This window comes from Pristiophorus japonicus, unplaced genomic scaffold (assembly GCF_044704955.1).
Source record: "Pristiophorus japonicus isolate sPriJap1 unplaced genomic scaffold, sPriJap1.hap1 HAP1_SCAFFOLD_813, whole genome shotgun sequence".
NCBI classification, from domain to species: Eukaryota; Metazoa; Chordata; class Chondrichthyes; family Pristiophoridae; genus Pristiophorus; species Pristiophorus japonicus.
Window position 1 is genome coordinate 158,328 of NW_027254733.1, and position 24,833 is coordinate 183,160.

Consider the following 24,833-nt stretch of genomic DNA (forward strand, 5'->3'; position numbering starts at 1 on the left):
GGAAACACCCTCCCTGCATCTACCCCGTCAATCCCCCTCACAATCCGACACGTTTCAGTGAGATCACCTCCCATTCTTCTAAAGTCGAGGGAGTATCGGCCCAGTCTGCTCAATCTCTCCACATAAGACAGGAGGGGGGGAGGTTTAGAGGGGGTTTGAGGGGAAATGTCTTCACCCAGAGGGCGGTGGGGGTCTGGGGGGGAACTCACGGCCTGAAAGGGGGGTAGAGGCAGAAACCCTCACCACATTTGGACGTGTGCTCGAAGTGCCGTAACCCGCAGGGCTACGGACCCAGAGCGGGAAAGTGGGATTAGGCCGGGATGGCTCTTGGTCGGCCGGTGCAACGTGGACACGATGGGCCGGAATGGCCTCTTTCTGCGCTGTAAATGTCTATAATTCTGCAAAGACAGCCCTCTCATTCTGGGGATCAAGCTCGTGAACCTCTATTGCATGGCCTCCAAGGCAAGTGTATCCTCCCTGAGATATGGAGACTTGAGCCAGCTCCCCGAGTGTCTCACTCAGTCCCACCCAATGTCTCCGCCTATTTTGCGTTGAGGCGCGTGGGCCCTGTAACAGGCTTCGCGCCCCGTTCAAATTTCCCGCAGGGCAGGTTCGGTCTTACTGAAGACCGACAAAGCCCAGTGCTTACCGCTAACGTTGGGCCTAGCCGCGGGGCTTAACGGTAACTTTGGGCCTGGCCGCGGGGCTTAACGGTAAAGATGGGCCTAGCCGCGGGGCTTAACGGTAATGTTGGGCCTAGCCGCGGGGCTTAACGGTAATGTTGGGCCTGGCCGCGGGGCTTAACGGTAAAGATGTGCCTAGCCGCGGGGCTTAACGGTAATGTTGGGCCTAGCCGCGGGGCTTAACGGTAACTTTGGGCCTGGCCGCGGGGCTTAACGGTAAAGATGTGCCTAGCCGCGGGGCTTAACGGTAACTTTGGGCCTGGCCGCGGGGCTTAACGGTAAAGATGGGCCTAGCCGCGGGGCTTAACGGTAATGTTGGGCCTAGCCGCGGGGCTTAACGGTAACTTTGGGCCTGGCTGCGGGGCTTAACGGTAAAGATGTGCCTAGCCGCGGGGCTTAACGGTAACTTTGGGCCTGGCCGCGGGGCTTAACGGTAAAGATGGGCCTAGCCGCGGGGCTTAACGGTAACTTTGGGCCTGGCCGCGTGGCTTAACGGTAACGTTGGGCCTGGCCGCAGGGCTTAACGGTAATGTTGGGCCTAGCCGCGGGGCTTAACGGTAATGTTGGGCCTAGCCGCGGGGCTTAACGGTAACGTTGGGCCTAGCCGCGGGGCTTAATGGTAACGTTGGGCCTGGCCGCGGGGCTTAACGGTAAAGATGGGCCTAGCCGCGGGGCTTAACGGTAAAGATGTGCCTAGCCGCGGGGCTTAACGGTAATGTTGGGCCTAGCCGCGGGGCTTAACGGTAACTTTGGGCCTGGCCGCGGGGCTTAACGGTAAAGATGGGCCTAGCCGCGGGGCTTAACGGTAAAGATGGGCCTGGCCGCGGGGCTTAACGGTAATGTTGGGCCTAGCCGCGGGGAAAACGAGGCCCTGGCCGAAGGTATATTTTGCCGCCCTCTCTGTGAGTTGAAGTCGGCTGCAGTGTTGGTGAAGGTTTGGGAAATAACGCTGTCATCGCGATACGGGCCTGGTTGGCAGGATGCTGTCCATGTGATTGGGAACTCGCTCCGGAAACCTGACGTTTTCTCTGGAGGAGCGCTGCAGGCTGTGGGAGGGTGAAGTTCTTCCAGAGCACCAGGCCGTTACTGTCAGATCCTCGAGACCACAGCGCTCGCCCCCAGCCACACCCTCCCTCGGCCAGGGCGCTCCCCCACCCTCTCCCCCGGGCCATGGCACTTCCCCCCCCCACCCTCCCCTGGCCAGGGGCGCAATGTCCCGTCTCCCACCGTGAGGCCCACTCGACACTCACTAACATCTTGTTACTGACAGAGGGGAGGGAAAAGAAGGTGGGGGAGAGACAGAGGGACAGAGCGGGGAGAGACGGAGCGAGACAGCGGAACACGGAGAGAGAGGGAGTGGGCAGAAAGACAGAGAGAGAGAGGGACAGAAAGAGAGAGCGAGAGAGAGAGACTGAGAGAGAGAGAGGGAGACAGAGAGACAGAGAGAGAGAGCGAGACGGAGAGAGAGAGAGAGAGAGGGAGACAGAGAGACAGAGAGAGAGAGAGAGAAAGAGTGGAGAGAGAAAGAGGGACATAGAAACATAGAAAATAGGTGCAGGAGCAGGCCATTCGGCCCTTCGAGCCTGCACCACCATTCAATAAGATCATGGCTGATCATTCCCTCAGTACCCCATTCCTGCTTTCTCTCCATACCCCTTGATCCCTTTAGCCTTAAGGGCCACATCTAACTCCCTTTTGAATATATTTAGTGAATTGGCCTCAACAACTTTCTGTGGTGGAGAATTCCACAGGTTCACCACTCTCTGGGTGAAGAAGTTTCTCCTCATCTCGGTCCTAAATGGCTTACCCCTTATCCTTAGACTGTGACCCCTGGTTCTGGACTTCCCCAACATCGGGAACATTCTTCCTGCATCTAACCTGTCCAGTCCCGTCAGAATTTTATATGTTTCTATGAGATCTCCTCTCATTCTTCTAAATTCCAGTGAATATAAGCCCAGTCGATCCAGTCTCTCCTCATATGTCAGTCCTGCCATCCCGGGAATCAGTCTGGTGAACCTTCGCTGCACTCCCTCAATAGCAAGAATGTCCTTCCTCAGATTAGGAGACCAAAACTGAACATAATATTCCAGGTGAGGCCTCACCAAGGCCCTGTACAACTGCAGTAAGACCTCCCTGCTCCTATACTCAAATCCTCTCGCTATGAAGGCCAACATACCATTTGCCTTCTTCACCGCCTGCTGTACCTGCATGCCAACTTTCAATGACTGATGTACCATGACACCCAGGTCTCGTTGCACCTCCCCTTTTCCTAATCTGCCGCCATTCAGATAATATTCTGCCTTCCTGTTTTTTCCCCCAAAGTGGATAACCTCACATTTATCCACATTATACTGCATCTGCCATGCATTTGCCCACTCACCTAACCTGTCCAAGTCACCCTGCAGCCTCTTGGCATCCTCCTCACAGCTCACACCGCCACCCAGCTTAGTGTCATCTGCAAACTTGGAGATATTACACTCAATTCCTTCATCTAAATCATTAATGTATAATGTAAATAGCTGGGGTCCCAGCACTGAGCCCTGCGGCACCCCACTAGTCACTGCCTGCCATTCTGAAAAGGACCCATTTATCCCGACTCTCTGCTTTCTGTCTGCCAACCAGTTCTCTATCCACGTCAGTACATTACCCCCAATACCATGCGCTTTAATTTTGCACAACAATCTCTTGTGTGGGACCTTGTCAAACGCCTTTTGAAAGTCCAAATACACCACATCCAATGGTTCTCCCTTGTCCACTCTACTAGATACATCCTCAAAAAATTCCAGAAGATTTGTCAAGCATGATTTCCCTTTCATAAATCCATGCTGACTTGGACCGATCCTGTCACTGCTTTCCAAATGCGCTGCTATTACATCTTTAATAATTGATTCCAACATTTTCCCCACTACTGATGTCAGGCTAACCGGTCTATAATTACCCGTTTTCTCTCTCCCTCCTTTTTTAAAAAGTGGTGTTACATTAGCTACCCTCCAGTCCATACGAACTGATCCAGAGTCTATAGACTGTTGGAAAATGATCGACGGAGGGACGGAGAGAGTGAGAGAGAGAGAGCGAGAGAGGAGGGATACGGGACAGAGCCGCAGTGTCAGAGGGATGGATACGGAGGCACAACATGACAAGTAGAGCGGCAGAGACTAGTCCTGGGATGGAGGGAAAGGGGGAGAGAGAGAAAGATGGTATTGGAATGGGGAGTAAACATCAACTGGGAATCGTTCGGGTCAAAGTGCTGGTGTTCTCAACCTCACATAGAGAACAGGAACTGACACAGGGCCCCGGTAACATGTCCAGCCCCCGATCAGTACAGCACGGGGTGAGAGACAGAGTAAAGCTCCCTCTACACTGTCCCATCACACACTCCCAGGGCAGGTACAGGGGGTTAGATACAGAGTAAAGCTCCATCTACACTGTCCCATCAAACACTCCCAGGGCAGGTAAAGGGGGTTAGATACAGAATAAAGCTCCATCTACACTGTCCCATCAAACACTCCCAGGGCAGGTACAGGGGGTTAGATACAGAGTAAAGCTCCCTCGACACTGTCCCATCAAACACTCCCAGGGCAGGTACAGCACGGGGTTAGATACAGAGTAAAGCTCCCTCTACACTGTCCCATCAAACACTCCCAGGGCAGGTTCAGCACGGGGTTAGATACAGAGAAAAGCTCTCTCTATACTGTCCCATCAAACACTCCCAGAGCAGGTACATCATGGGGTTAGATACAGAGTAAAGCTCCCTCTACACTGTCCCATCAAACACTCCCAGGGCAGGTACAGGGGGTTAGATACAGAGTAAAGCTCCCTCTGCACTGTCCCATCAAACACACTCCCAGGGCAGGTACAGGGGGTTAGATACAGAGTAAAGCTCCCTCTACACTGTCCCATCAAACACTCCCAGGGCAGGTACATGGGGTTAGATACAGAGTAAAGCTCCCTCTACACTGTCCCATCAAACACTCCCAGGGCAGGTTCAGCACGGGGTTAGATACAGAGTAAAGCTCCCTCTACACTGTCCCATCAAACACTCCCAGGGCAGGTACAGGGGGTTAAATACAGAGTAAAGCTCCCTCTACACTGTCCCATCAAACACTCCCAGGGCAGGTACAGGGGGTTAGATACAGAGTAAAGCTCCCTCTACACTGTCCCATCAAACACTCCTGGGGCAGGTACAGGGGGTTAGATACAGAGTAAAGCTCCCTCTACACTGTCCCATCAAACACTCCCAGGGCAGGTACAGGGGGTTAGATACAGAGTAAAGCTCCCTCTACACTGTCCCATCAAACACTCCCAGGGCAGGTACAGGGGGTTAGATACAGAGTAAAGCTCCCTCTACACTGTCCCATCAAACACTCCCAGGGCAGGTACAGGGGGTTAGATACAGGGTAAAGCTCCCTCTACACTGTCCCATCAAACACTCCCAGGGCAGGTACAGGGGGTTAGATACAGAGTAAAGCTCCCTCTACACTGTCCCATCAAACACTCCCAGGGCAGGTACAGGGGGTTAGATACAGAGTAAAGCTCCCTCTACACTGTCCCATCAAACACTCCCAGGGCAGGTACAGGGGGTTAGATACAGAGTAAAGCTCCCTCTACACTGTCCCATCAAACACTCCCAGCCCAGGTACAGGGGGTTAGATACAGAGTAAAGCTCCCTCTACACTGTCCCATCAAACACTCCCAGGGCAGGTACAGGGGGTTAGATACAGAGTAAAGCTCCCTCTGCACTGTCCCATCAAACACTCCCAGGGCAGGTACAGGGGGTTAGATACAGAGTAAAGCTCCCTCTACACTGTCCCATCAAACACTCCCGGGGCAGGGCCGTGGGGAACTGTTGATCCTCGGCCGACACGGAACGAGATAAAGGTGCGGAACAAAGTGAGCCTGACGCTGATTAAAAGATGTGAAGGATGAGTCTGTCGGGAGATGAATTATTAAAATGCAGATGAGCTATTGTGGAAAGAGTGTCTAATGGGATTGAAAGCGCTGTTAATGGAGTGCGATCCAGAGCTTGATATAACAACTCGCATCGCCAAAGCTCCAGCACGGAGACACTGCTGGGAGAATTCAGCTCCTCTTCGAGCCAGCTGACAGAGGTTCATTCAGCCACTTTATTTCTCCGTTCCTGGGATGTGGGCGTCGCTGGCAAGGCCAGCGTTTATTGCCCGTCCCCAGTCGCCCCTTGAGAAGGTGGTGGTGAGCCTCCTTCTTGAACCGCTGCAGTCCGTGTGGTGAAGGTGCTCCCACAGTGCTGTTAGGGAGGGAGTTCCAGGATTGGGACCCAGCGACGATGGAGGAACGGCCGATATATTCCCAAGTCGAGGGATGGTGTGTGACTGGGAGGGGAACGTGGAGGGGTGGTGTTCCCATGGACCTGCTGCCCTTGACCTTCGAGGCGGGTCGAGGCCGCGGGTTTGGGAGGTGCTGCCGAAGAAGCCTTGGCGAGTTGCTGTCGGTCCGCGCGGCGGGTCTGGCCAATCGGCTCCTCTCGCGCCCCGTGGCTCACGGGTTGGACACCAAAGTCACACGGAAGGGGTCGGGGTGGGGGGGGGGGGGGCGGGGGGTTTCAAGCGTCAACTAGACGGGTTGAAGGAGAGGGGGGAAGGGGTGTGGGGAGCAAGTGGGAGCTCGGAGTTACCGGTTAGGCTGACGTGGAGAGGCAGGGTCAAGGGTTAGGATGGGGTGGGTAGGTGGGGTCAGGGGTTAGGGTAGGTTCAGGGGTTAGGGTGGGGTGTGTAGGTGGGGTTAGGGTGGGGTCAGGGGTTAGGGTGGAGGCAGGGGTTAGGGTGGGGTCAGGGGTGGGGTGGGTAGGTGGGGTTAGGGTGGGGTCAGGGGGTGGGGTGTGTAGGTGGGGTTAGGGTGGGGTCAGGGGTGGGGTGGGTAGGTGGGGTTAGGGTGGGGTCAGGGGTGGGATGGGTAGGTGGGGTTAGGGTGGGGTCAGGGGTGAGGTGAGGTTAGGGTGGGGTGGGTAGGTGGGGTTAGGGTGGGGTCAGGGTAGGGTCAGGGTTTAGGGTGGGGTCAGGGGTTAGGGTGGGCTGGGTAGGTGGGGTTAGGGTGGGGTCAGGGGTGGGGTGGGTAGGTGGGGTTAGGGTGGGGTCAGGGGTGGGGTGGGTAGGTGGGGTTAGGGTGGGGTGGGTAGGTGGGGTTAGGGTGGGGTCAGGGGTGGGGTGGGCTGGGTAGGTGGGGTTAGGGTGGGGTCAGGGGTGGGGTTAGGGTGGGGTTAGGGGTGGGGTGGGTAGGTGGGGTTAGGGTGGGGTCAGGGGTGGGGTGGGTAGGTGGGGTTAGGGGTGGGGTGGGTAGGTGGGGTTAGGGTGGGGTCAGGGGTGGGGTGGGCTGGGTAGGTGGGGTTAGGGTGGGGTCAGGGGTGGGGTGGGTAGGTGGGGTTAGGGTGGGGTCAGGGGTGGGGTGGGTAGGTGGGGTTAGGGGTGGGGTGGGTAGGTGGGGTTAGGGTGGGGTCAGGGGTGGGGTGGGCTGGGTAGGTGGGGTTAGGGTGGGGTCAGGGGTGGGGTTAGGGTGGGGTTAGGGGTGGGGTGGGTAGGTGGGGTTAGGGGTGGGGTGGGTAGGTGGGGTTAGGGTGGGGTCAGGGGTGGGGTGGGTAGGTGGGGTTAGGGTGGGGTCAGGGTAGGGTCAGGGGTTAGGGTGGGGTCAGGGGTTAGGATGGGGTGGGTAGGTGGGGTCAGGGTAGGGTCAGGGGTTAGGGTGGGGTCAGGGGTTAGGGTGGGCTGGGTAGGTGGGGTTAGGGCGGGGCCAGGGGTTAGGGTGGCTGGGTAGGTGGGGTTAGGGTGGGGTCAGGGGTTAGGGTGGGTTCAGGGGTTAGGACGGACGGGGAAGCGGCGATTGGGCACACGGGCCTTCCGTTGACCATCTCCGGGAAGACGGAGCTGCGCAGTCGGACGGGGAACCGCGTGTCGGGGGCGCCTCGCCGCTGAGCCTCTCAATGACTGACCGAGCGTCTCTCTCTCGCAGCCCCGTCCCCACCATCACCTGGCGTAAAGTGGACGGTAACTTGCCCAGCCGCGCGCGGCTCAGGAAGTCGCAGGCCGTGCTGGAGGTGCTCAACGTTCAGAGCGGCGACGCGGGCGTGTACGAGTGCAGAGTGGAGAATACCCGCGGGGGCAACGTTATCCGGGGACTGCTGCAGGTCTACAGTAAGTGACCACAGGGCCGGAGCGTGCCTACCATTCACCGAGGGAGCGCCGCACTGTCGGAGGGCCAGTACTGAGGGAGTGCCGCACTGTCGGAGGGGCGGTACTGAGGGAGTGCCGCACTGTCGGAGGGGCAGTACTGAGGGAGCGCCGCACTGTCGGAGGGGCGGTACTGAGGGAGTGCCGCACTGTCGGAGGGGCAGTACTGAGGGAGCGCCGCACTGTCGGAGGGGCGGTACTGAGGGAGCCCCGCACTGTCGGAGGGGCAGTACTGAGGGAGCCCCGCACTGTCGGAGGGGCAGGACTGAGGGAGCCCCGCACTGTCGGAGGGGCGGTACTGAGGGAGTGCCGCACTGTCGGAGGGGCGGTACTGAGGGAGCGCCGCACTGTCGGAGGGGCGGTACTGAGGGAGCTCCGCACTGTCGGAGGGGCAGTACTGAGGGAGCGCCGCACTGTCGGAGGGGCGGTACTGAGGGAGTGTCGCACTGTCGGAGGGGCGGTACTGAGGGAGCCCCGCACTGTCGGAGGGGCGGTACTGTGGGAGCGCCGCACTGTCGGAGGGGCAGTACTGAGGGAGCGCCGCACTGTCGGAGGGGCGGTACTGAGGGAGCGCCGCACTGTCGGAGGGGCAGTACTGAGGGAGCGCCGCACTGTCGGAGGGGCAGTACTGAGGGAGCCCCGCACTGTCGGAGGGGCGGTACTGAGGGAGCCCCGCACTGTCGGAGGGGCAGTACTGAGGGAGCCCCGCACTGTCGGAGGGGCAGTACTGAGGGAGCGCCGCACTGTCGGAGGGCCGGTACTGTGGGAGTGCCGCACTGTCGGAGGGGCGGTACTGAGGGTGCCCCGCACTGTCGGAGGGGCGGTACTGAGGGAGCGCCGCACTGTCGGAGGGGCAGTACTGAGGGAGCGCCGCACTGTCGGAGGGGCGGTACTGAGGGAGCGCCGCACTGTCGGAGGGGCGGTACTGAGGGAGCGTCGCACTGTCGGAGGGGCAGTACTGAGGGAGCGCCGCACTGTCGGAGGGGCGGTACTGAGGGAGTGCCGCACTGTCGGAGGGGCGGTACTGTGGGAGTGCCGCACTGTCGGAGGAGCGGTACTGAGGGAGCGCCGCACTGTCGGAGGGGCGGTACTGAGGGAGTGCCGCACTGTCGGAGGGGCGGTACTGAGGGAGCGCCGCACTGTCGGAGGGGCGGTACTGAGGGAGCCCCGCACTGTCAGAGGGGCAGTACTGAGGGAGTGCCGCACTGTCGGAGGGGCAGTACTGAGGGAGCCCCGCACTGTCGGAGGGGCAGTACTGAGGGAGCCCCGCACTGTCGGAGGGGCGGTACTGAGGGAGCCCTGCACTGTCGGAGGGGCGGTACTGAGGGAGTGCCGCACTGTCGGAGGGGCAGTACTGAAGGAGCCCCGCACTGTCGGAGGGGCGGTACTGAGGGAGCCCCGCACTGTCGGAGGGGCTGTATTTCGGATGAGACATTAAACCGAGGCCCCGTCTGCCCTCTCGGGTGGATGTAAAAGATCCCGGGGCCACTATTGGAAGAAGAGCAGGGGGAGTTCTCCCCGGGGTCCTGGGGCCAATATTTATCCCTCGACCAACATCACTAAAACAGACGCTCCGGGTCATTATCACATCGCTGTGTGTGGGAGCTTGCTGTGCGCCAATTGGTGTTTCCCACAATACAACAGTGAGCGCCCTCCGATAGTACGCCATTGGCTGTGAGGCTTTGGGGCGTCCGATGGTGGTGAAAGGTGCTATATAAATGCAAGACTTTCTTTTCCCTTGTGTTCCAGCCCGGCCCCACTGGATTCAGACCATCAACGACACGAAGTTGGACAGTGGACAGGAACTGCGCTGGGAATGTCGGGCCGTAGCTAGGCCGAGGCCGAACTACCGGTGGCTGAAGGATGGGAAGGCCCTCACCTCACAGGTAGCGGACTGAAGCGGGTGAGCGGGGTAACACTGGTCGTCCGCAGTCCATCCCTTCACTGCCCCACGCTCGACCCAAGGCAGGGACTGACTGGTTACATCGCAACATCAGAAATAGGAGCAGGAGTCGGCCATTCGGCCCCTCGAGCCCTGCTCCGCCATTTAATACGACCATGGCTGATCCGATCATGGACTCAGCTCCACTTCCCTGCCCGCCCCCTTATCGGTTAAGAAACTGTCTATCTCTGTCTTAAATTTATTCAATGTCCCGGCTTCCACAGCTCTCTGAGTCAGCGAATTCCACAGATTTACAACCCTCTGAGAGAAGAAATTCCTCCTCATCTCAGTTTTAAATGGGCGGCCCCTTATTCTAAGACCATGCCCCCTAGTTCTAGTCTCCCCCATCAGTGGGAAACATCCTCTCTGCATCCACCTTGTCGAGCCCCCTCATAATCTGATACGGTTCAATAAGATCACCTCTCATTCTTCTGAATTCCAATGAGTAGAGGCCCAACCTCCTCAACCTTTCCTCATAAGTCAACCCCCTCATCCCCGGAATCGACCGAGTGAACCTTCTCTGAACTGCCTCCAAAGCGAGTATATCCTTTCGTAAATACGGAGACCAGAACTGCACGCAGTACTCCAGGTGTGGCCTCACCAATACCCTGTATAACTGGAGCAAGACTTCCCTCCTTTTATACTCCATCCCCTTTGCAATAAAGGCCAGGATACCATTGGCCTTCCTGATCACTTGCTGTACCTGCATACTAACCTTTTGTGTTTCATGCACAAGTAACCCCCAGGTCCCGCTGTACTGCGGCACTTTGCAATCTTTCTCCATTTAAATAATGGCGACTGGGGTCCTGCAGTGACTGCAAGGGGGATATTCAGCCAAGGAAGGCACTGCTGCTAAGCCTGATTTGCATGATGTCCACACACAATCCCGTACTGCGTGCAGTTCTGGTCACCACATTACAGGAAGGATGTAATTGCACTGGAGAGGGTACAGAGGAGATTTACCAGGATGTTGCACTGGAGAGGGTACAGAGGAGATTTACCAGGGTGTTGCACTGGAGAGGGTACAGAGGAGATTTACCAGGATGTTGCACTGGAGAGGGTACAGAGGAGATTTCCCAGGATGTTGCACTGGAGAGGGTACAGGGGAGATTTACCAGGGTGTTGCACTGGAGAGGGTACAGAGGAGATTTACCAGGATGTTGCACTGGAGAGGGTGCAGAGGAGATTTACCAGGATGTTGCACTGGAGAGGGTACAGAGGAGATTTACCAGGATGTTGCACTGGAGAGGGTACAGAGGAGATTTACCAGGGTGTTGCACTGGAGAGGGTACAGAGGAGATTTATCAGGATGTTGCACTGGAGAGGGTACAGAGGAGATTTACCAGGATGTTGCACTAGAGAGGGTACAGAGGAGATTTACCAGGATGTTGCACTGGAGAGGGTACAGAGGAGATTTACCAGGGTGTTGCACTGGAGAGGGTACAGAGGAGATTTATCAGGATGTTGCACTAGAGAGGGTACAGAGGAGATTTACCAGGATGTTGCACTAGAGAGGGTACAGAGGAGATTTACCAGGATGTTGCACTGGAGAGGGTACAGAGGAGATTTACCAGGATGTTGCACTGGAGAGGGTACAGAGGAGATTTACCAGGATGTTGCACTGGAGAGGGTATAGAGGAGATTTACCAGGATGTTGCACTAGAGAGGGTACAGAGGAGATTTACCAGGATGTTGCACTAGAGAGGGTGCAGAGGAGATTTACCAGGATGTTGCACTGGAGAGGGTACAGAGGAGATTTACCAGGATGTTGCACTAGAGAGGGTACAGCGGAGATTTACCAGGATGTTGCACTGGAGAGGGTACAGAGGAGATTTACCAGGATGTTGCACTCGAGAGGGTACAGCGGAGATTTACCAGGATGTTGCACTGGAGAGGGTACAGAGGAGATTTACCAGGATGTTGCACTGGAGAGGGTACAGAGGAGATTTACCAGGATGTTGCACTAGAGAGGGTGCAGAGGAGATTTACCAGGATGTTGCACTGGAGAGGGTACAGAGGAGATTTACCAGGATGTTGCACTAGAGAGGGTACAGAGGAGATTTACCAGGATGTTGCACTGGAGAGGGTACAGAGGAGATTTACCAGGATGTTGCACTGGAGAGGGTACAGAGGAGATTTACCAGGATGTTGCACTGGAGAGGGTACAGAGGAGATTTACCAGGATGTTGCACTGGAGAGGGTACAGAGGAGATTTACCAGGATGTTGCCGGGACTGGAGAATTTTAGCGGTGAGGAAAGATTGGATAGGCTGGGGTTGTTTTCTTTGGAACAGAGGAGGCTGAGGGGAGACCTGATTGAGGTGTATAAAATGATGAGGGGCCTGGATCGAGTGGATAGGACGGACCTGTTCCCCTTGGCAGAGGGGTCAACAACCAGGGGGCAGAGATTGAAAGTAATTGGGGGGGGTTTCGAGGGGATTTGAGGGGAAATGTCTTCACCCAGAGGGTGGTGGGGATCTTGGGGGGGAACTCAGTGCCTGAAAGGGGGGTAGAGGCAGAAACCCTCAGCACATTTGGACGTGTGCTCAAAGTGCCGTAACCCACAGGGCTACGGACCCAGAGCGGGAAAGTGGGATTAGGCCGGGATGGCTCTTGGTCGGCCGGCACAACGCGGACACGCTGGGCCGGAATGGCCTCCCTCCCGCGCTGTAAATGTCCGCGATTCTGTGAATCCTCTGCGCCCTCCGATCAGGAGTGGGAACGGTTGGTCAGTTTGTCAGGACTTTATCGTGGTCCACTCAGTTCCCCCCTCGCTGCCCGTTTTAGATCAGCGAACTCAGCATTCGCTGAGCACCTCGAGTCTCGTCGCCGAGAGCGTGCAGAAACCAAGCGCAGGCAGCGGAAGGAGCGTGCGGCAAACCAGTCCCACCCTCCCCTTCCCTCAACCACTGTCTGTCCCGCCTGTGACAGGGGACTGTGGCTCCCGTATTGGGCTGTTCAACCACCGAAGGACTCATTGGGTATCAGATTCTGAGGGGGGCTGGACAGGGTGGATGCAGAGAGGATGTTTCCCCCCTCGTGGGGGAATCTAGAACTAGGGGGCACATAGTCTCAGAATAAGGGGCCGCCCATTTAGGACGGAGATGAGGAGGAATGTCTTCTGGTGAATCTGTGGAATTCTCTGCCCCAGAGAGCTGTGGGGGCTGGGTCACTGAATATATTTAAGGTGGAGATAGACAGATTTTTGAGCGATAAGGGAGTGAAGGGGCGGGCGGGGAAGTGGAGCTGAGCCCAAGATCGGATCAGCCGCCATCTTATTGAATGGCGGAGCGGGCTCGAGGGGCCGAATGGCCGACTCCTGCTCCTGTCTCTTACGTTATTTTTAGAGCGGAAGCCAGGCTTCCTCGACTCCGAGGGACGGCTTATGAGGATGAGGAGGAGTTTCCTGCTCAGCCTGTGTGTGTGTGCGAGGGTCCCAGATTGGGGCATTAACGCACTGCGCCCCCACCCTCCCTTCTCCGACCGTCCGCCGGGAGTGATTCCAGTTTAACGTGCCGCTTGTTTGGGTTGCAGGCCCGGGTGGCGGTGAGCAACGGCCTGCTCACCATCGCGGGCGTCAAGCGGTCGGACGCGGGCATGTACCAGTGCGTGGCGGAGAACCAACACGGCTCAGCCCTGGCCAACGCAGAGCTGCAGATCCTGGGTAAGGTGAGACATGAGCCCTGCCGAGGGGGGGGGGGGGGTGGGGCGGTGTCTGCTCCAGCCCGTGTCCAAACTCCTCCGCCCTCCCCCCCCTCACCGAGTGACAGCACAGGCCGGGAAAGGCCCAGGCTCCATCCCCGGCCTGTGCGGTGCTCGTCGCCAGTTGTTATATTCTCAGATGCTCCGGCAATGACCCCACGAGGCGGTGTGTTGCAATGGAACCTTGAACTGTCGTGACCTTGGTCCTTTATTAGTTAACTCCAGAGTGAGGAGCACCTGCCTTTTATACTAGGCCACGCACACCTGTACAGGTAACCTACGAGTCTCCCCCTGCAGTGCCCTCTGGTGGCACACCAATTCTGGGCTGGGCACCGAACTGGCCGCGTGCCTTTCCCGTCGGGCAGGGACAGAGAAATCGGGCCAGTTTCCAGTTCCTGGTCTGCCTGTGGCTCTCTCTGGTATGGAGTGCTGCCTGCCCGAGTGCAATATCCCGCCGACACTCGCTGTCTCAGCAGTAAGTGTGGAGCCCAGGAGAGGTGAGAGTTCGGGGCCCAGGAGAGGCCAGGGCCCAGGGGCAGCACAGGCCAGCCCACACCGCGATATGTGGGCGCACTGGGTCCGTGCAGCAGAGCTGGTCTCCAGTCGTCAGAGTGTGTGTGGGACCCGTACCCCAGTGAGAGTCAGTGTGTGTGGGACTGTACCCCAGTGAGAGTCAGTGTGTGTGGGACTGTACCCCAGTGAGAGTCAGTGTGTGTGGGTCTGTACCCCAGTGAGAGTCAGTGTGTGTGGGACTGTACCCCAGTGAGAGTCAGTGTGTGTGGGACTGTACCCCAGTGAGAGTCAGTGTGTGTGGGACCCGTACCCCAGTGAGAGTCAGTGTATGTGGGACTGTACCCCAGTGAGAGTCAGTGTGTGTGGGACTGTACCCCAGTGAGAGTCAGTGTGTGTGGGACTGTACCCCAGTGAGAGTCAGTGTGTGTGGGACCCGTACCCCAGTGAGAGTCAGTGTGTGTGGGACTGTACCCCAGTGAGAGTCAGTGTGTGTGGGACTGTACCCCAGTGAGAGTCAGTGTGTGTGGGACCCGTACCCCAGTGAGAGTCGGTGTGTGTGGGACCCATACCCCAGTGAGAGTCAGTGTGTGTGGGACTGTACCCCAGTGAGAGTCAGTGTGTGTGGGACCCGTACCCCAGTGAGAGTCAGTGTGTGTGGGACTGTACCCCAGTGAGAGTCAGTGTGTGTGGGACCCGTACCCCAGTGAGAGTCAGTGTGTGTGGGACTGTACCCCAGTGAGAGTCAGTGTGTGTGGGACTGTACCCCAGTGAGAGTCAGTGTGTGTGTGACTGTACCCTAGTGAGAGTCAGTGTGTGTGGGACTGTACCCCAGTGAGAGTCAGTGTGTGTGGGACCCGTACCCCAGTGAGAGTCAGTGTGTGTGGGACTGTACCCCAGTGAGAGTCAGTGTTTGTGGGACTGTACCCCAGTGAGAGTCAGTGTGTGTGGGACCCGTACCCCAGTGAGAGTCAGTGTGTGTGGGACTGTACCCCAGTGAGAGTCAGTGTGTGTGTGACTGTACCCTAGTGAGAGTCAGTGTGTGTGGGACTGTACCCCAGTGAGAGTCAGTGTGTGTGGGACCCGTACCCCAGTGAGAGTCAGTGTGTGTGGGACTGTACCCCAGTGAGAGTCAGTGTGTGTGGGACTGTACCCCAGTGAGAGTCAGTGTGTGTGGGACTGTACCCCAGTGAGAGTCAGTGTGTGTGGGACCCGTACCCCAGTGAGAGTCAGTGTGTGTGGGACTGTACCCCAGTGAGAGTCAGTGTGTATGGGACTGTACCCCAGTGAGAGTCAGTGTGTATGGGACCCGTACCCCAGTGAGAGTCAGTGTGTGTGGGACTGTACCCCAGTGAGAGTCAGTGTGTGTGGGACTGTACCCCAGTGAGAGTCAGTGTGTGTGGGACTGTACCCAGTGAGAGTCAGTGTGTGTGGGACTGTACCCCAGTGAGAGTCAGTGTGTGTGGGACCCGTACCCCAGTGAGAGTCAGTGTGTGTGGGACTGTACCCAGTGAGAGTCAGTGTGTGTGGGACTGTACCCCAGTGAGAGTCAGTGTGTGTGGGACTGTACCCCAGTGAGAGTCAGTGTGTGTGGGACCCGTACCCCAGTGAGAGTCAGTGTGTGTGGGACTGTACCCCAGTGAGAGTCAGTGTGTGTGGGACTGTACCCCAGTGAGAGTCAGTGTGTGTGGGACTGTACCCCAGTGAGAGTCAGTGTGTGTGGGACTGTACCCCAGTGAGAGTCAGTGTGTGTGGGACCCGTACCCCAGTGAGAGTAAGTGTGTGTAGGACCCGTACCCCAGTGAGAGTCAGTGTGTGTGGGACTGTACCCCAGTGAGAGTCAGTGTGTGTGGGACTGTACCCCAGTGAGAGTCAGTGTGTGTGGGACTGTACCCCAGTGAGAGTCAGTGTGTGTGGGACTGTACCCCAGTGAGAGTCAGAGTGTGAGGGACCCATACCCCAGTGAAGGCAGAGTGTGTGTGTCCCGGACCCCAGTGAGAGTCAGTATGTGTGGGACCCGTACCCCAGTGAGAGTCAGTGTGTGTGGGACTGTACCCCAGTGAGAGTCAGTGTGTGTGGGACCCGTACCTCAGTGAGAGTCAGAGTGTGTGGGTCACGTACCCGAGTGTGAGTCAGTGTGTGTGGGACCTGTACCCCAGTGAGTGTCAGTGTGTGTGGGACATTAACCCAGTGAGAGTCAGTGTGTGTGGGACTGTGCCCCAGTGAGAGTCAGTGTGTGTGGGACACGTAAACAAGTGAGAGTCAGTGTGTGTGGGACTGTACCCCAGTGAGAGTCAGTGTGTGTGGGACTGTACCCCAGTGAGAGTCAGTGTGTGTGGGACCCTTACCCCAGTGAGAGTCAGAGTGTGTGGGACTTTACCCCAGTGAGAGTCAGTGTGTGTGGGACCTGTACCCCAGTGAGAGTCAGTGTGTGTGGGACCCGTACCCCAGTGAGAGTCAGTGTATGTGGGACTGTACCCCAGTGAGAGTCAGTGTGTGTGGGACTGTACCCCAGTGAGAGTCAGTGTGTGTGGGACTGTACCCCAGTGAGAGTCAGTGTGTGTGGGACTGTACCCCAGTGAGAGTCAGTGTGTGTGGGACTGTACCCCAGTGAGAGTCAGTGTGTGTGGGACTGTACCCCAGTGAGAGTCAGTGTGTGTGGGACTGTACCCCGGTTGAAACGAGTGTAGACTAATTTGGTGAATCTTTTCACAGCCTCTGCTCCGAACTTTAACGTGTCTCCGGTGGAGAGTGAGACCCTCGTGTGTGTCGCTCAGGATCTCCTCCTGGAGTGTAAACCCCAGTCGTCTCCGAAGGCTTCGATCTCCTGGATGAAGAACGAGCGACCGCTGGCCGGTCCAAGGTGACGGACTGTACCCCCGCGATCTTTTACGTCTCACCTCAGAGGGCAGACTGATCCCGAAAAACCGCCCCTCCGACAGTGCGGCGCTCCCTCAGTACTGCCCCTCCGACAGTGCGGTGCTCCCTCAGTACTGCCCCTCCGACAGTGCGGGGCTCCCTCAGTACTGCCCCTCCGACAGTGCGGCACTCCCTCAGTACTGCCCCTCCGACAGTGCGGCGCTCCCTCAGTACTGCCCCTCCGACAGTGCGGCGCTCCCTCAGTACTGCCCCTCCGACAGTGCGGGGCTCCCTCAGTACTGCCCCTCCGACAGTGCGGTGCTCCCTCAGTACTGCCCCTCCGACAGTGCGGCGCTCCCTCAGTACTGCCCCTCCGACAGTGCGGGGCTCCCTCAGTACTGCCCCTCCGACAGTGCAGCACTCCCTCAGTACAGCCCCTCCAACAGTGCTGTACTCCCTCAGTACTGCCCCTCCGACAGTGCGGGGCTCCCTCAGTACCGCCCCTCCGACAGTGCGGCGCTCTCTCAGTACTGCCCCTCCGACAGTGCGGCACTCCCTCAGTACCGCCCCTCCGACAGCGCAGTGCGGCACTCCCTCAGTACCGCCCCTCCGACAGTGCGGGGCTCCCTCAGCCCTTGAACTGATGCACTGGCTGGAGGCCGATGTGACGGGTGATATTAATAAACCCCGTCTCTTCGAGCTTTGCTTCACTCTCGGTCGATGCTCCTGCCAGTTAATGCTCTGCTGCTGTCAGGTCAGCCGGCTGGGGATTTATTCCCGACTGACGTGTCGAACAGGAGCCAGGGCTGACCTTGAGGTTTACTGGGAGCAATCGTTCAAACCTTCTCCCTCCTGGATCAGAGACTCCAAGTTCTGGTCACGCCAGGACAGGTCTCTCACTCCAACTGGTCCATCTGTCCCACACCAGCGGCCATTTGCAGTGTCCCTCACTCCAACTGGTCCATCTGTCCCGCACCAGCGGCCATTTGCAGTGTCCCTCACTCTAACTGGTCCATCTGTCCCACACCAGCGGCCATTTGCAGTGTCCCTCACTCCAACTGTTCCATCTGTCCCACACCAGCGGCCATTTGCAGTGTCCCTCACTCCAACTGGTCCATCTGTCCCATGTCGACGGCCATTTGCAGTGTCCCTCTCTCCAACTGGTCCATCTCTCCCATGCAGGCGGCCATTTGCAGTGTCCCTCTCTCCCACTGGTCCGTCTGTCCCACACCAGCGGCCATTTGCAGTGTCCCTCACCAACTGGTCCATCTGTCCCACACCAGCGGCCATTTGCAGTGTCCCTCACCAACTGGTCCATCTGTCCCACACCAGCGGCCATTTGCAGTGTCCCTCACCAACTGGTGCATCTGTCCCACGCCAGCGGCCATTTGCAGTGTCCCTCTCTCCAACTGGTGCATCTGTCCCACGCCGGCGGCCATTTGCAGTGTCCCTCACTCCAAATTTGTCCATCTGCCCCACGCCGGTGGCCATTTGCAGTGTCCATCTGATTGAATGGTGGAGCGGGCCCGAGGGGCTGAACGGCCCCCTCCTGTTCCTAACGCCCTGTAACCCCAACTTCCGTTGTGCCAGTTATAGCATCACAGAATGGGTACAGCACAGAAGGAGGCCCTTCGGCCCCTCGAACCCCCTCTGGCTCTCCGAGAGAGCACCTCGGCCAATCCCACTCCCCCTGCCCTCTCCCCACAGCCCGGTAAAACTGTTTCCCCTTCAGGGACTTATCCAACTCTTCTTTTGAAAGCCACGATTGAGTCAACCTCCACCGCCCTCTCAGGCAGCGTGGTCCAGATCCTAACCACTCGCTGCGGAAAAACAAAACGTTTCCCATCTCGCGTGGCCTTCCATGTGGCTGCGAGCTCGAGCATTGTGTCGCCCTCCTGTGTGTCTCAGAGACATGGACCGTGTACAGTAGGTACCTCACCCCCAGCTCATGGTCTACAGGGCTGTAGTGATACCCGCCCTCCTGTATGGCTCAGAGACATGGACCATGTACAGTAGGTACCTCACCCCCAGCTCATGGTCTACAGGGCTGTAGTGATACCCGCCCTCCTGTATGGCTCAGTGACATGGACCATGTACAGTAGGTACCTCACCCCCAGCTCATGGTCTACAGGGCTGTAGTGATACCCGCCCTCCTGTATGGCTCAGAGACATGGACCATGTACAGTAGGTACCTCACCCCCAGCTCATGGTCTACAGGGCTGTAGTGATACCCGCCCTCCTGTATGGCTCAGAGACATGGACCGTGTACAGTAGGTATCTCACCCCCAGCTCATGGTCTACAGGGCTGTAGTAATACCCACCCTCCTGTATGGCTCAGAGACACGGACCATGTACAGTAGGTACCTCACCCCCAGCTCATGGTCTACAGGGCTGTAGTGATACCCGCCCTCCTGTATGGCTCAGAGACACGGACCGTGTACAGTAGGTACCTCACCCCCAGCTCATGGTCTACAGGGCTGTAGTGATACCCGCCCTCCTGTATGGCTCAGAGACACGGACCGTGTACAGTAGGTACCTCACCCCCAGCTCATGGTCTACAGGGCTGTAGTGATACCCGCCCTCCTGTATGGCTCAGAGACACGGACCGTGTACAGTAGGTACCTCACCCCCAGCTCATGGTCTACAGGGCTGTAGTGATACCTGCCCTCCTGTATGGCTCAGAGACATGGACCATGTACAGTAGGTACCTCACCCCCAGCTCATGGTCTACAGGGCTGTAGTGATACCCGCCCTCCTGTATGGCTCAGAGACATGGACCATGTACAGTAGGTACCTCACCCCCAGCTCATGGTCTACAGGGCTGTAGTGATACCCACCCTCCTGTATGGCTCAGAGACATGGACCATGTACAGTAGACACCTCAAGTCGCTGGAGAAATACCACCAACGCTGTCTCCGCGAGATCCTGCAAATCCCCCGGGAGGACAGACGCACCAACGTTAGCGTCCTCGACCAGGCCCAACATCCCCAGCATCGAAGCACTGACCACACTCGACCAGCTCCGCTGGGCAGGGCCCACATTGTCCGCATGTCCCCCCCCAGACACGAGACTCCCCAAAGCAAGCGCTCTACTCGGAACTCCTTCACGGGCAAACGGGCCAAAGGTGGGCAGAGGAAACGTTACAAGGGACCACCCTCAAAGCCTCCCTGATAAAGTGCAACATCCCCACCGACACCTGGGAGTCCCTGGGCCCAGAGACCAGTCCGCCCCAAGTGGAGGGAGTGCACCGGACAAGAAGAGGTTAATGAGGTCTCGGCCGGACGAAAGTGGTTACGGGAAGCTGTGCGAATCTATAATCATCACAAAGCTTCAGTAACTTGGCCCGAGATGACACTTGACAAGGTTGAGGAGAATTTGTTGCGGGTCCCTCCCGGGTCCCATCTCCTTGTGATCGATCGGCCGGAGTCAGTAATCCACTATCGAATCTGGCTGAAGGTGATTGGCGGATCGCCAGGTCATTAGGCAAGACAATCGCTCCCCGATCGGCGAGTTTCCCGGCAGGTCGTTAAATCAACAAACACCGCCACAACATCATCATCATCGTAGGCAGTCCCTCGGAATCGAGGAAGACTTGCTTCCACTCTAACCACGAGTCCTTAGATGGCTGAACAGCCCCAATACGGGAGCCACAGTCCCTGTCACAGGTGGGACAGACAGTGGTTGAGGGAAGGGGAGGGTGGGACTGGTTTGCCGCACGCTCCTTCCGCTGCCTGCGCTTGGTTTCTGCACGCTCTCGGCGACGAGACTCGAGGTGCTCAGCGCCCTCCCGGATGCACTTCCTCCACTTGGGGCGGACTGGTCTTTGGGCCCAGGGACTCCCAGGTGTCGGTGGGGATGTTGCACTTTATCAGGGAGGCTTTGAGGGTGGTCCCTTGTAACGTTTCCTCTGCCCACCTTTGGCTCGTTTGCCCGTGAAGGAGTTCCGAGTAGAGCGCTTGCTTTGGGGAGTCTCGTGTCGGGGGGGCCATGCGGACAATGTGGGCTCTGCCCGGCGGAGTTGGTCGAGTGTGGTCAGTGCTTCGATGCTGGGGATGTTGGGCCTGGTCGAGGACGCTAACGTTGGTGCGTCTGTCCTCCCGGGGGATTTGCAGGATCTTGCGGAGACAGCGTTGATGGTATTTCTCCAGCGACTTGAGGTGTCTACTGTACATGGTCCGTGTCTCTGAGCCATACAGGAGAGTGGGTATCACTACAGCCCTGTAGACCATGAGCTGGGGGTGAGGTACCTACTGTACATGGTCCGTGTCTCTGAGCCATACAGGCGGGCGGGTATCACTACAGCCCTGTAGACCATGAGCTGGGGGTGAGGTACCTACTGTACATGGTCCATGTCTCTGAGCCATACAGGAGGGCGGGTATCACTGCAGCCCTGTAGACCATGAGCTGGGGGTGAGGTACCTACTGTACATGGTCCGTGTCTCTGAGACACACAGGAGGGCGGGTATCACTACAGCCCTGTAGACCATGAGCTGGGGGTGAGGTACCTACTGTACATGGTCCATGTCTCTGAGCCATACAGGAGGGCGGGTATCACTACAGCCCTGTAGACCATGAGCTGGGTGGTGGATTTGAGGGGCCTGGTCTTCAAACACTCTTTTCCTCAGGCGACCGAAGGCTGCACTGGCGCACTGGAGGCGGTGTTGGATCACGTCATCATCTCGTACAGGACACAGCAGATAAAGGAACAATTCATTCCTGCCTGGGCTGTGTAACCTGCCTCACAGTGCGTAGCAACAGAAACAAGAGTTAATTAGAGAATCCGATTGATTAGTTGCCAGGGAAAGGTTCGAGTTCATTAGTTCGTGCACAATGAGTGATTTTTAACATTCTGCGTGAATCACTGATAGATCAACGGATTAACATGTCTGCTGATCATAAGTCCTGCAACAGATCAACAGGCCATTGATCAAACTGCGGAGTTTTGTAATCAACCGGCGTGTAATGATTTTAACATAATCCCGATACCAAGCCATATATTCTCACTGCACTGGAGGAGAGTGCAGCCTTTCTGATTAATCTTCAATGTTTCTTCCTTGCGTGATGTACCTTGCTCACAAAGCACGGTGCATTAAAGGAGGAGAGAGAGAGAGGCGGAGAGGTTTAGGGAGGGAGTTCCAGAGCTCGGGGCTCAGGCAACAGAAGGCACGGCCACCGATGGTGGAGCGATTATAATCAGGGATGGTCAGGGGGGCAGAATTAGAGGGGTGCAGACATCTCGGGGGGTTGTGGGGACTGGAGGGGGTTACAGAGATAGGGAAGGGTGTAGGGGTTTGGAGGGGGTTACAGAGATATGGAATAGAGATTGAGATACAGACGTGGAACCCTGGCTGATTTCCCCTCTCTCTCTAACCCAGGGGTCACTGGGCAGTGATCAGGAGCAGGAACCCTGGCTGATTTCCCCTCTCTCTAACCCAGGGGTCACTGGGCAGTGATCAGGAGCAGGAACCCTGGCTGATTTCCTCTCTCTCTCTAACCCAGGGATCACTGGGCAGTGATCAGGAGCAGGAACCCTGGCTGATTTCCCCCTCTCTCTAACCCAGGGGTCACTGGGCAGTGATCAGGAGCAGGAACCCTGGCTGATTTCCCCTCTCTCTCTAACCCAGGGGTCACTGGGCAGTGATCAGGAGCAGGAACCCTGGCTGATTTCCCTCTCTCTAACCCAGGGGTCACTGGGCAGTGATCAGGAGCAGGAACCCTGGCTGATTTCCCCTCTCTCTCTAACCCAGGGGTCACTGGGCAGTGATCAGGAGCAGGAACCCTGGCTGATTTTCCCCTCTCTCTAACCCAGGGGTCACTGGGCAGTGATCAGGAGCAGGAACCCTGGCTGATTTCCCCTCTCTCTAACCCAGGGGTCACTGGGCAGTGATCAGGAGCAGGAACCCTGGCTGATTTTCCCCTCTCTCTAACCCAGGGGTCACTGGGCAGTGATCAGGAGCAGGAACCCTGGCTGATTTTCCCCTCTCTCTAACCCAGGGGTCACTGGGCAGTGATCAGGAGCAGGAACCCTGGCTGATTTCCCCCTCTCTCTAACCCAGGGGTCACTGGGCAGTGATCAGGAGCAGGAACCCTGGCTGATTTCCCCTCTCTCTAACCCAGGGGTTACTGGGCAGTGATCAGGAGCAGGAACCCTGGCTGATTTTCCCCTCTCTCTAACCCAGGGGTCACTGGGCAGTGATCAGGAGCAGGAACCCTGGCTGATTTTCCCCTCTCTCTAACCCAGGGGTCACTGGGCAGTGATCAGGAGCAGGAACCCTGGCTGATTTCCCCCTCTCTCTAACCCAGGGGTCACTGGGCAGTGATCAGGAGCAGGAACCCTGGCTGATTTCCCCTCTCTCTAACCCAGGGGTTACTGGGCAGTGATCAGGAGCAGGAACCCTGGCTGATTTCCCCTCTCTCTAACCCAGGGGTTACTGGGCAGTGATCAGGAGCAGGAACCCTGGCTGATTTCCCCTCTCTCTCTAACCCAGGGGTTACTGGGCAGTGATCAGGAGCAGGAACCCTGGCTGATTTCCCCTCTCTCTAACCCAGGGGTTACTGGGCAGTGATCAGGAGCAGGAACCCTGGCTGATTTCCCCCTCTCTCTAACCGAGGGGTCACTGGGCAGTGATCAGGAGCAGGAACCCTGGCTGATTTCCCCCTCTCTCTAACCCAGGGGTCACTGGGCAGTGATCAGGAGCAGGAACCCTGGCTGATTTCCCCTCTCTCTCTAACCCAGGGGTCACTGGGCAGTGATCAGGAGCAGGAACCCTGGCTGATTTCCCCTCTCTCTCTAACCCAGGGGTCACTGGGCAGTGATCGGGAGCAGGAACCCTGGCTGATTTCCCCTCTCTCTCTAACCCAGGGGTCACTGGGCAGTGATCAGGAGCAGGAACCCTGGCTGATTTCTCACTCTCTCTCTAACCCAGGGATCACTGGGCAGTGATCAGGAGCAGGAACCCTGGCTGATTTCCTCTCTCTCTAACCCAGGGGTCACTGGGCAGTGATCAGGAGCAGGAACCCTGGCTGATTTCTCTCTCTCTCTCTAACCCAGGGATCACTGGGCAGTGATCAGGAGCAGGAACCCTGGCTGATTTCCTCTCTCTCTAACCCAGGGGTCACTGGGCGGGGATCAGGAGCAGGAACCCTGGCTGATTTTCCCCTCTCTCTAACCCAGGGGTCACTGGGCAGTGATCAGGAGCAGGAACCCTGGCTGATTTCCCTCTCTCTAACCCAGGGATCACTGGGCGGGGATCAGGAGCCGGAAGCCTGGCTGATTTCCCCTCTCTCTCTAACCCAGGGGTCACTGGGCAGTGATCAGGAGCAGGAATCCTGGCTGATTTCCCCTCTCTCTCTAACCCAGGGGTCACTGGGCAGTGATCAGGAGCAGGAACCCTGGCTGATTTCCCCCTCTCTCTAACCCAGGGGTCACTGGGCAGTGATCAGGAGCAGGAACCCTGGCTGATTTCCCCCTCTCTCTCTAACCCAGGGGTCACTGGGCGGGGATCAGGAGCAGGAACCCTGGCTGATTTCCCCTCTCTCTCTAACCCAGGGGTCACTGGGCAGTGATCAGGAGCAGGAACCCTGGCTGATTTCCCCTCTCTCTCTAACCCAGGGGTCACTGGGCAGTGATCGGGAGCAGGAACCCTGGTTGATTTCCCCTCTCTCTCTAACCCAGGGGTCACTGGGCAGTGATCAGGAGCAGGAGCCCTGGCTGATTTCCCCTCTCTCTCTAACCCAGGGGTCACTGGGCAGTGATCAGGAGCAGGAACCCTGGCTGATTTCTCTCTCTCTCTCTAACCCAGGGATCACTGGGCAGTGATCAGGAGCAGGAACCCTGGCTGATTTCCTCTCTCTCTAACCCAGGGGTCACTGGGCAGTGATCAGGAGCAGGAACCTTGGCTGATTTCTCTCTCTCTCTCTAACCCAGGGGTCACTGGGCGGG

General features: G+C 57.5%; 1 protein-coding gene across 1 annotated transcript in view; it reads left to right on the plus strand.

The window, feature by feature from the left end:
- The window catches only part of LOC139257285 (contactin-5-like), a gene marked incomplete at both ends in the record, with an annotated part of 62,052 nt that overhangs the window by 28,040 nt on the left and 9,179 nt on the right, over positions 1–24,833 (plus strand). Inside the window, 5 exons of the mRNA XM_070874422.1 lie at positions 7,662–7,843; positions 9,629–9,765; positions 13,355–13,484; positions 16,748–16,884; positions 21,997–22,010. Coding sequence (XP_070730523.1) covers positions 7,662–7,843; positions 9,629–9,765; positions 13,355–13,484; positions 16,748–16,884; positions 21,997–22,010 — 600 coding nt within the window. The remainder of the gene's footprint in view (positions 1–7,661; positions 7,844–9,628; positions 9,766–13,354; positions 13,485–16,747; positions 16,885–21,996; positions 22,011–24,833) is intronic.